A 12,104-nucleotide genomic window follows, 5' to 3' on the forward strand; every position below is an offset into this window, starting at 1 on the left:
CACCCTGTGAGGTGGGTGGGGCTGGAGAGGGCTCTCACAGCAGCTGCCCTTTCAAGGACAGAGGCTCAGAGCGGCCTACAATCTCCTTCACCTTCCTCCCCCACAACAGACACCCTGTGAGGTGGGTGGGGCTGGAGAGGGCTCTCACAGCAGCTGCCCTTTCAAGGACAACCTCTGCCGGAGCTATGACTGACCCAAGGCCATGCCAGCAACTGCAAGTGGAGGAGTGGGGAATCCAGCCCAGTTCTCCTAGATAAGAGTCCACACACTTAACCACTACACCAAACTGGCTCTGACACCTGAAACATTCTTACTTACTATTGTCTTGAAGTACTGATTCACTTTTTTCTTCTTCATAGTTTTCCGGTCTAATTCCAAGACAGGAGGGATGCTCAGTTGACTCATTCTTTGTGATGCAGTTGGATCCTCAGGTGATGGGTAACACACTGACAGAGTCATTGCTTTAAAACAGCACATACATTAATGAGCAAGGAGCAAGGCAGAGCTCAAACGCATTCATTTGGGGGGGGAAAGAATAAACCTGAATATTTGCATACAGAAAATGCAGCGTAAGGTGAAATTAGCTTTTCTGTTATCTGGTAACAACTGAACACTGCAATTAAAAGACAATCCCAAATACTACATCTGAGTCCTCACTGAGAAGTTAAACTTGTGACTGGATTGTACCACTTTAGACTGCAACTTGAGGTTCATGTGAGTCAACATCCTTCATTCATACAAAAAAATTCCGTTCACATAGAAATTTTGATGACAGGGAGGGGCGGGGTCTAGCCTTCTTCTCAAAGTCTAGTGGGCATTAGGTTTAAGAAGTGCAGGGATCCCCAGTGTGGTGCCTGTTGGTGCCATGGTGCCTGCTAACACCTTTCTTGGTGCTCACCAAGTGTTTTTAGGAAGTGTCAGAGAGAGGTGAGACTTTTGCCCAGCAAGGCTTCTGATTGGCCGCTGGAGATTTGATTGGCTGTGCTGCCTTCTTGGGATGCGTCCTCAGAGGCATTAAAGACAAAACAAAACATTGATTTGGCAACAGCTGCTACCACAGCACAAGGATCTTCGTTGTGTGACTGAAGGTAAGCCGTAGCAGTTAATGTTGTGTCTTGCTCCACCTTCTTTGGCCGCCCTTTAGGGGCAGCCATACACCACGCTGTATCGAAACTCCAAAAGTGCCCAGACTCAAAAAGGCTGGGGACTTCTGAAGTAGTGCCATAATTAATGTTAAATAGGAGTCCCAAGGAAAAGCAGCATGTTCATTTTAAGGGAACTTGACAAGAACTTGATGTCATCATGTTGTTTACTTGTGCATTCTCTGAAGAACTCTGTCAACAAATATTCCAGTCTATATTAAAATGTGAAGACAAAACTGCTCTGGCACCACTTCTGCAAACTCACTGAAGAAGTGATGTTCTTTTTCAAAGGCTGAGAAAATAGTTCTTTACTCAGTCTATCTTTAGCCCTCATTGAGAATGCAAGGGACGTTTCTGTTTCCAGTATACGATGGTTAGGAGAGTTTCAGATCCTCACTTCTAAAAAAAAGTGTCTAAGCACCTCAAGATTGTGCTGAGTCAAATTTAAGGATGGCATGCCTGACTCCCAAGGTGATGCCGGGAATGCATTCGAGAATGCAGCAAGATCAATCATACAACTTCATGTGCCCGATATTTGGATGATATTTAGATGCTGTATATATGAGAGAAAAACCAGCAGACGGTCCTCTAGAGACCCTTCCTTCATCAGGCACGGCATATGTAATGGGTTGGTGTAGCAGTTTATCAACAGCGAGTTTACCTTTACTGTGGTAGTTTTCTCTCTACGAAAGGAATGATCTCCCTGTGTTCCCTTTGCCTAACATCGTCAGCAACATCATTTCCCTTTATTCTTTGTTGCAGATGCTGATATAGAAATACTTCAGAAGCACAGAAGTATGAGTTTGTATGTATTTTGGCTACAAGGACACCTCAGTATATTCGCCTGTGCATACATATTTCATTCAAGACACACCTTGAAAACTTTATGAAACCAGAGAGCTTGTGATCTTTATAGATTTAAATATTTAGGATAATATAATCACCAGTAAATTGGCAACCAATAAAAATATCTGATGGCTACAACATGCTAAATATACCTTTGATGTTATCTGTATTCACCTACACAAGGTCAGTTCTAAAAGATAAAACCTTACTGTTTTTTTTAAATAGAGGAGAGAACAGAAGGAGTCAATTTATTTATTTTTAAATTAATGGCAGAGCAAAAGAGCAGAGATTTCATGCTCTCTTCATAATCAGCTTACCTGGTATAGTTGGCATTGAACGGCTGGCAAAGCTCATTTGTTTGAGAACAGATGTTTTCTGAGGAACAGCCAGATGTTCAGAAAGGTTGGTGGCACTCATAAATTCATATTTTCTTGACAGCTGTGCGGTAACAATAACAAAATTACAACAGTGCCCAGGCTCAGAAACTGAATTATCCAATCTTAACTGTTGTTATGAAGGAATACATATGGAGTAAAATTACTATATCCAGATTGTGTGCCTTGTGTTGACAAACATAATTTTCAGTTATTTCATGGCACACTATTCGTGAAATATGGCTTCTCACAAATAAAACTGGCTCTGACTACAAAAATGTAACATTTCCCAATTGAATAACTAAACATCAGTTAAACTAAGGAGTTAGCATGTTGATCAAGAGATGTCATCTGAAGAGATCCAAATCAGTGGAAACTTTTCAACTGAATTCAGCAGACTGTGAACTGTGCTTTAAGAGCAACATCCGCTGGGAACTTCTAAGCAAGGGCTGTTGAAGCCAAAGGGACTTGCCTGAAGCAGTGATGAAGAAAAGGTTTGTTGGAGTTTGGCTCTAGATGGTTTATTCTACACCTAAAAACAGCATTCCTTTTTTTGGTTTACAGATATAAAGGCTCCATTTTCTATTTATTTATCCATATATTTTAAAAACTGGTATTCTCAAAATATATTTAGCTTTGAAGTATTCTGAGTTCACTTACATGGAGAGGGGAAGACTGTGAATGTGGGATTTGGTTTGTCTGGAAAGGAGAAAGAAACACTGGCGTTATAGTGCCCTTCTACAAAAAGGGCGATAAAAAGGACCCAACTAATTACAGGCCAATTAGTCTCCTAAGTATACCAAGTAAGATCTGTGCCAGTCGACTGAAAGAGAAATTGAATAAATGGATTGAGCAAAATAATATTCTTGGGTTGGAACAGGCTGGATTTAAATCAGGGTTGTTCTACATTAGATCACTGTGTAGTCCTAGATTATCTAATAACCAAATACTCTGCTAATACTTCCTCCGCCTTATATGCAGCCTTCATAGGTTTTAAACCTGCTTTTGACCTAGTACATTGGGATTTTTTATGGGGAAAGCTGAAGGATATGGGGATGAACGGGAGGTTATTGGCCCTAATAAAAACCTTATACAGGAACGCTAAGATCAGAGCGAGAACAGACCCCCAAAGCCACTTTACAGAAGCCATAAATGTAGACAAGGGAGTCAAACAAGGCTGTATTTTGGCCCCTTTCCTATTTAACCTGTTTATTAATGATCTGAGGAATCATCTAAACTGTCCTGAGGTACATGCTCCTAAAAGTGCTGAGAAACATATCCTCCTTCTCTTATATACTGATGATGCGGTGCTGATTTCTGGGATCCCTGTTGGTCTTAAACGAGCTATGAAAATCTTAGCTCAGTACTGCCATTCCAATTATATTAAAATCAATTACCAGAAGTCAAAAGTTTGCTAACAAACCCAGAACATATAATTGGCGAATCAACTCAGTAGACGTTGAACAAGTTCGCTGTTTCAAATATTTGGGAGTAGTTTTTCAATCATCCGGCTCCAGAAAAGCGCATGTGGATCATGTCATAATGAATGCGACTAGAAGTGCAGGGGTAATGGAGAAATTTTTCTGGAACTCAGGGGGACAGAATGTAGCTGCGGCAGTTAAGATCTTTAAGGCCAAATCTCTTGCTCAACTGCTATATGGAGCCCCTTTGAGCATATCCCCACATAAGACACAGTGGCAAGCATTAGAAAGAGTCCAATCTAAGTTTCTAAGGCATGTTCTTCAAGCCCCACCTGGTGCTTCAAATGCTTCCATACGAGTGGAAACTGGCATGGTCACCTTACAGGCCCGTTTATGGATTGCTGTCTTTCTATATTGCTACAAACTAATGACTAACCCTACTGAGCTAACAAGCCTGATAATGAAAGACTCCTTGACACTTTACTGGGTTAGAGAAATTGAGCTTAAATTAGCTTATTATGGGCTTTCTAAACAGTTTATGACGCAATTGGAAGGTTGTGCAGTTAAACCCTTCCTTAAACAAAGGATTCTAGATATTGAAAGACAACACGGTTTGTCCCAGATTAAATGTTATCCTTCAGGCACAGGTAACCTGAATCGAATAGTTCTGATGCCATTCTTGCAGAATTTAGATAAACCTGATTATAGAAGAGCCTTCACACTCATGAGAGCGAATATGGTCCCTTCAGTAGTCACAGAAGGTAAATACAAAAGGTGCCCCTATGAGGAAAGGTTATGTATCTGTGGAGATGGGAGGATAGAGATGACAGAGGACATTCACTTTGAATGTAAACTTTATCAGAACATTCGCTTGACTTATATTGCTCCTATTTGTGACCAATTCCCAGGGAGAGATTTTAGCTTTTATTTAGATAACATTTTAGCCGATAGGAACCAGGAAATTACTATGAAGGCTGCAACATTTGCTGTACAAGCCATAAGACTCTGTAAACAACTAATGGATAAAAACATTTAAATGCCTATGAAATATTTTAATTTATGTTTTATAACTAGAAATCTTTTATAACTAGAAATGGAAACTGAAATTTTTATGTATAATATTTTGTATTGTGCCCAAGTTCCATTGTATACCTTGTTTTTGGTTTTTGGGGTTTTTTAATGCACTTGTTACCTATTTTCCTATTTTCTTTCTTTTTGGATAGATCTCTGACCGTATTAAACTAAACTTGACTTGAAAGGAGAAGGAAGATGATGATATTGGATTGATATCCCACCCTCCACTCTGAATCTCAGAGCAGCTTACAATTTCCTTTATCTTCCTCCCCAACAACAGACATCCTGTGAGGTGGGTGGGGCTGAGAGGACTCTCACAGCAGCTGCCCTTTTAAGGACAACCTCTGCCAGAGATATGGCTGACCCATATTTTGAGAAATATTGCTTACATTTTTGGTGGTAAACAATTCATGAGAAGGAAAAAAAAATCAGAAATATTTCTTATGGATCGGCAACAGTTATATATTAGCCAAATGATGGCCTATTAAAGGACAGTGAACACCCCAATTAAGAAGCTCTCAGAAGTGGTACCAACTACATGGATGATGAAATATTTGTGAGTGAAAACTAATGTAGTTTGATTGTGAGTCAGAATCTTCCCTGGTGCTGTCCTCATATACTACTAACTACACTTGAGGACAGCAAAGACATTCAAACCAGCATTTGTTCAGGATTTGTGTAAATCCTGTCTTTACAAACTACTTATAGTTTAAATAAGTCATAGTTTCATCCTCCATCTGAACTTAACCGATGAATAATTGGAGATGTAAGCTTATGGCCATTTGATAAAATTCAGGTCAGATAGCATAGCATTAGCACTTTTATTAATTTAATTTTAAAAACTTAATCAGAATTTTAATTGAAGTGTTTAAATGTAATGTTATTCACCTGTTTAATTAAGGTTTGAATTATGTTGTTAGCCGCCCTGAGCCTGCTCCGGCGGGGAGGGCGGGATACAAATAAAATTTTGTTGTTGTTGTTGTTGTTGTATAACTGAAATGTTACAGCCACAGCTCTATTCCACATCTGCTTGTTTAGAAGCCTACTGAAAACAGACCCTTACAAAATTCTGAATCTATTCCTCATCTGTTTTGCAGGCACATGTTTAGTTTTAGTGATTTTTATGAGGTACTATAAAGAAAAAAAAAATTGTGAACTCTGATCTCAGCAAGTCCAGGAAGCAGCTTTTTAAGATTTAAAACTTCTGTACTTACATGTTTTACATTTTATACAACCACGGAGGAGAACCAATTTACCCCTGGGGTGAGCAATGAATTAGGCTGATGACCTTTTGATCGTTTCTTAAATTGCTTACGTTCTGAGAAATAACTCTTGTGTTCTTCGTTAACAGTTCTTCCCATCCTTATTTAGACAGGGCTCTTCTTTATTGTTTTTTTTTTTTTTTTTTGCTTTAATGACATTGCTTTCCCAAAACATTTGGTTCCCAGGGATGATATGAAAATCGTGCTGCGCAAGTTATATAACACAGGCAGATGATATATTAGTGTGATCAAAGTGCTCAGATGATAGATGGTACAAAAAAAGGTGCCAATGATTTAGTTTTCAGTTTGGCGCTGTTTATAGAGCACAGTTTGCAAACTTACAACATCCTAACAAGATTTTTTTTTTTTCTTTAACAAGATTCATAATGTGCACAGCTTACTCCTCTCGAAAGGACCCCAGCTGGAACCACAGATCTTGAAACCGCAGCCAGCTGCTTCTCCCTGGATCACTAGCATAACCTCCCACCAAATAGTCCATCTGCGCCTGGCCAGCCACCAAAAGTGCTGGTTCAGACTAGATTCCTAGCCTCTGCAAATCATGCTGTCATACATACACTTCTGAAATGGCTTCCTTTGCGTGAACCTCTAGGAGCGTTCCCCCATTTGCCTAAGTGATCCGCAGCAGCTTGCATTAAAACATGCTTTGCAAAAACGTTTTAGAAGGACATATATTGTCCAGAAGATAAAATGGCCGCTATGAGACTGACAGTTCGTACATCAGGGCAGTACATACACATTTCATATCAGGAAGTTCTGATGCTGCTTTCTCATCTGGCAATACCACACTGTTTCTCTTTGCTCTTGGCTTCTGCTTTCTCATCTTAACCTCAGGCAGGGTGCTTATCAGACGTACATTCTCCACTGACTCTGACTTGATTGCCTTTGGTGACATGACTTCTGGTTCAAAACTGCAAAAGATGTAAATTCAGGTAAAGCTGTTTTACACTGTCCATGGATTAATATTACCTATTCTGAAAGACAGTTCCAACCCACACTGTGCTGCATACCTATCCTCTCTATAATAAAAGTTCTGTGGGGTGGCCAAATCCCATTGGCTGAGGGGTGTGCATCAACCATTGGCCCATCAGTCATCACTCAAGGTCTGTTGCATTCCAGTGACTGAGGATTGAGACACTGCTTCACAGATGAGAGAAAGAAAGCCTTCCCTTAATGGTTGACAGAGGGAGGAGGAAAACTGCCACAAAAAGCCTAGCCTTGACTGGCACTGCTTCTCAGAGGAGATAAAATCTTCCTTTGATTGGATGAGGGAGGGAGGAAGAGGGAAACAGTCACAGAAAGCCTTCTCTCAATTGGTTGAGGACTCCTCCCCCTCCTCCACTGGGGAACAAAGTTAGATAGATAGACAAAAAATGGCATCCCTTCCCATCAGAACAATGATACTTTATTCTAGGTACAGAGAGAGAGAGGAAAAGAGAGAGAGAGAGAGAGAATATTACATCCTGTGTTTAACATTGGGCCACTGGAGAAGCTGTCTTTGCTTTCCCCTCAGTACTTGTTGCTGGCCAACCAACTTGGTTCTGTCAGTAAAAGGCAGCAGGGGGAGGCCTTTTCCAGGCCTATTTTGGCCTTTGATGGGGCCACTTCTGACTACAGTAGCCAGCGCCAGGAAAATTCCAGGAGATTTTGTGGTGGAGTCTATGGAAGCCACACTCTGGGGAGGGGAGAGGCCTTGGCTGAGGGGAGAGCCAGTTTGGTGTAGTGGTTAAGTGTGTGGACTCTTATCTGGGAGAACCGGGTTTGATTCCCCACTCCTCCACTTGCACCTGCTGGAATGGCCTTGGGTCAGCCATAGCTCTGGCAGAGGTTGTCCTTGAAAGGGCAGCTGCTGTGAGAGCCCTCTCCAGCCCCACCCACCTCACAGGGTGTCTGTTGTGGGGAAGGAAGATAAAGGAGATTGTGAGCCGCTCTGAGACTCTTCGGAGTGGAGGGAGGGATATAAATCCAATATCTTCTTCATCTCCTTCTTGGCTGAATATAATGCCTTAGAGTCCCACCCTCAGAGTTATTTTCTCCTGTCTGGAGATCAGTTGTGAGACCAGGTCTAGATGTCTGGAGTTCAGTTGTGAGACCAGGAGATCTTCAGGCTCCACCCTAGGCTTGGCAGCACCCTCTAGGTGACCTAATACCATCGGATTGACATGACTTAACTAGGCCTGGCTGTTTCTGTTGTTCAGTAGCAGCCCCACTATGACAGTCAGTGTGACTTAGCAGCCAACTCCAGGTTGGGAAATTCCTGGAGATTTGAGGAATGGAGCCTGGAGAAGGTGTATTTGAGGTGGGGTGCGATCTCAGCTACAAAGCCATAGACTTCACCTTCCAAACCAGCTATTTTCTCCTGGGGAATCAATGTTCCCAATCTCCAGGTGAGCACTGGGGATCACTCAGAAGTACAACTGCTTTCCAGATGGCAGAGATCAGCTCCCCTTGAGGTGAGGGGGGAGTGAGTGAATGCCTTCATTGGGGTGGGTGGAAAGACAGCAAGGGTGTCTTTCAAGAGAGCCTCTTTCAAGAGCCTGTAGAAGAAGAGGTAGAGGAGGAGATTGGATTTATATTCCATCCTTCACTTGGAGTCTCAGAGCAGTTTACAATCTCCTTTCCCTTCCTCTCCCCACAACAGGCACCCTGTGAGTTAGGTGAGGCTGAGAGAGCTCTTTTGAGGACTTCTCTTGAGAGAGCAGCTCTTTAAAGAACTATGACTGACCCAAGGTCACCCAGCAAGTGCATGTGGAGGAGTGGGGCATCTAATCCAGTTCTCCCAGATTAGAGTCCACACACTTAACCACTATACCATACTGGCTTTCTGGTACTTTGGGGGGCAAAAAATACTTGAGATATTTCAGTAGCTGCTTAAAAAAAAGCTGGTGTGGAGGGAAAGATGAAGTCCCTTCTCCATGTATGTCACAGTCACAGCACAAATCAGGGGCCACATGCGCGGCAACTGAGAAGAATCTCTAATTCACCTCTGCACCCATCCTATGAACTCCATTATACATAAAGAGGCCCTTCTAGACACATCAGTGTCTTAAGATAGATGGAAAGGAAATCTAGCAAGGCACTCCCCAAATTTGGGAAATGCTTGTAAGGCTCTTATACCTTAATTCTGAAACAAGCATGCATACCATTTGTTTTACATTATTCTTGGATGTGGTTGGTACTCCTGAAAACAATATAACAATGTCATCCTAAACAGAGTTATGCCCGTCTAAATCCATGGAAGACAACAGGTGTAGAAGAGTATACATTTGCCTAGAATAGCAATGTAAATGACAATAAACCCTAGAAGGACTATGAATAAATCCTCAGTCTTAACCAGTAAATCAGCCTGGCATTGCTAATTTTAAAAATAGCTTTCTTTAGAACCATTTGCTGTAAGAAAGTGAAAAAGATTAAATTCATCCTTGTCTCAGCTAAGAGCAGTGCTCAACGATTATCTTTTTTTTTTTCCCTATACAGAAATTGGAACCAATTTAAAATGGAACTGTTCAGTATTGAATCATGGAATGAAGACTACTGTTTAGCATTTGTTATTTGTTTGTTTGTTTATTATTTCAGATTTATTCTAGAACTTTGCTGTCACATCCCTGTCTACCTCAAGGAGAGCTGATTAACAAAGAACTAACCTTTCTAACGCAAACTTGTTGGGTGTACCACACTCTGAAGTTATGGAGCTCATTGAAATAATAGACATCTGACGATACGACCGCAGCATAGAGGTTGGCCGACCCACTCTCTTGTCATCAAAATCCGGCTTAGCAGAGCATACAAAACAGAGAAAAACACTCTGAGAAAAATTGAGTAGAAGGCAGTTCATCCCTGCTCATATGACTCAGTGGAAAGGGGGCGGAAATGGACAATCAAGAGCTGGTTCAGAACAAACAAAATTCTTCAGAAAGGAAGAAAACGTCGAGTTTTGTTTCCTTCTTAGTAAATCTCTGCTGTAAAATTTATAATGCAGTAGAAATTGTCAGCTCGTTCTGAGAAAATAATACCGGGAAGAAGAATTTGTGTTAGTTTTCTTGGAACTCAGCACAGTTCAAGAATGTCAGATTAACCCAACCTCGGTTTTATTTTTCCCTTCCCTTGGGGTTTCTCTTCTGGCAGGTTGAAAAAAATGTTTCCCCTTTGACTGTTTCATGAGGAACTCAGTTATTATTTCCCCTATTTCACTAGGCTGTAATTTGAGCCTGGCGATGTACAGTGGCCTCCAGTGTTCCCTCTAAGTTGAGTTAGTGTGAGTTAGCTCACAGTTTTTTTAGCCTCCAGCTCAGACATTTTTTGTCTTAGTTCAGGAAAAATGGCCCCAGAGCAAACTAAGTTATGCAGTAGCTCACAACTTTAATGCCAGTAGCTCACAAAGGAGAATTTTTGCTCACAAGGCTTCAAAGCTTAGAGAGAGTATTCTGCTTTGCTATTTATCAACCCTTGAAAAGGAATGGCATGCAGATACTTAAAAATATAATAAAGATACTTTGTGTTGGCTGAGAAGTCTCCACATCCTCCAAACCAAAAGGCCGACGAAGACGACGACAGCACAGGGTGTTGAGTTGAGGTAAGAGCAAATCACCAGGGCTACACACATTCTTGCAGCCCATTATGAGGAATAGAATATTTTATTAGCTAGTGAAGTCCATGACTGAGCTGCCCTTTGAACATAGGTCACGCTATTATTACCCAGAAGTCTGAGCATTTAGCTTATAATTCGGTTTCATAGGTAGAAAAGATATTTCCAATACATATATGCTAAAAAAAGTCACTCTTTCAGATTTCAATACTTGCAAGTCAAGACTTTTTTTTTTAATGATTGCAGAGATATTATGAAACCTGTATGGAAATTGGAATGTAATCTCATACTTCAGGCTCCATTCTGACACTGTCTCGTTTCACGCAGCAAACCACCTCCGGCAAGAGACTCCGGAAAGCCATTTAGAGCTTCCAAGTTTATTTTCAAATATGTTTTACATTTGATGTACGGTGGGAATTGCTTCTCATCTGGTGAATCCCAAATACAGCGAGAAGACACAATCAGCTCAGCTGCCTTTCAGATGGAAAGGGAGCACCATACTAGCAACTAGAAGGGGACGATAACACTAGAATGGTTCTGCTCTTTGAATTAATTGGCTTCATGTGTATTGGAAGATGTATTAAATACTGCCTTCCCCCAAACTTATTAACTGAGACCGTTTTCGCACACAGCTCACCACGCAGTCACAATCCTGTTCCCTCCACAGCGTCCGGTCAGATTTCGCACCATCTGCGCCGGAGTTACAGGAAGTGTCGCGGCTTTTGCATAGCAAACGTAAACTGGGTTTTAGTGGTTTACGTTTGCTACGCAAAAGCCGCAGTACTTCCTGTAACTTCAGTGCAGATGGTGGGAAATCCAACCGGACGCTGCGGAGGGAACAGGATTGTAACTGCGTGGTGAGCTGTGTGCAAAAACGGTATGAGAGAAACGTCTTCAGTAGCAATGAAGTAATTTATTTTGCCACATACTTTGAGGTGGGAGGGAATTGCTTTTTATCAGTGAATTTTTATGTATGCTGAGTTTCAGGCCAACATGGAGTCTGGAATTAAATGGGAAATGTTAAGTATCAAAAGAAATTCCATAAATCATGTACACGGTTTAGTGCATATTTCATAGTCTAGAGTCGCCACGCAGAGGCACATAACGGCAAACCCCCTCTGAAACTCTCTTGCCTTGAAAACCCCATGAGGTCACCCCTAAGTCAGCTGATACTTGATGGCACTTTCCACCGCCACATTCAACGAAAGCAATACTTCCGGCAGCAAAAAGACTGCTCTTTCTACCAGGTTCTCTCTGGAAATTATAATTAGTTGGAAGCTAATCTTAAAAGAAGTATTTGGCAATACCACACACTGTAAAAACTTTTTTGTGTAAAGAGGCTCATGAGCTTAAAAAAAAAAAATAGGAGTTAACGTGTCAAT

General features: G+C 41.3%; 1 protein-coding gene across 1 annotated transcript in view; it reads right to left on the reverse strand.

Moving 5' to 3' along the window:
• Nucleotides 1–12,104, reverse strand: part of DOCK2 (dedicator of cytokinesis 2) — a 536,841-nt gene that overhangs the window by 5,096 nt on the left and 519,641 nt on the right. Inside the window, exons 48-51 of the mRNA XM_060240619.1 lie at nt 9,782–9,909; nt 6,874–7,048; nt 2,306–2,426; nt 319–461 (exon numbers count right to left, since the gene is read on the reverse strand). Coding sequence (XP_060096602.1) covers nt 319–461; nt 2,306–2,426; nt 6,874–7,048; nt 9,782–9,909 — 567 coding nt within the window. The remainder of the gene's footprint in view (nt 1–318; nt 462–2,305; nt 2,427–6,873; nt 7,049–9,781; nt 9,910–12,104) is intronic.

Source organism: Heteronotia binoei, chromosome 5 (assembly GCF_032191835.1).
Source record: "Heteronotia binoei isolate CCM8104 ecotype False Entrance Well chromosome 5, APGP_CSIRO_Hbin_v1, whole genome shotgun sequence".
Classification (NCBI taxonomy): domain Eukaryota; kingdom Metazoa; phylum Chordata; class Lepidosauria; order Squamata; family Gekkonidae; genus Heteronotia; species Heteronotia binoei.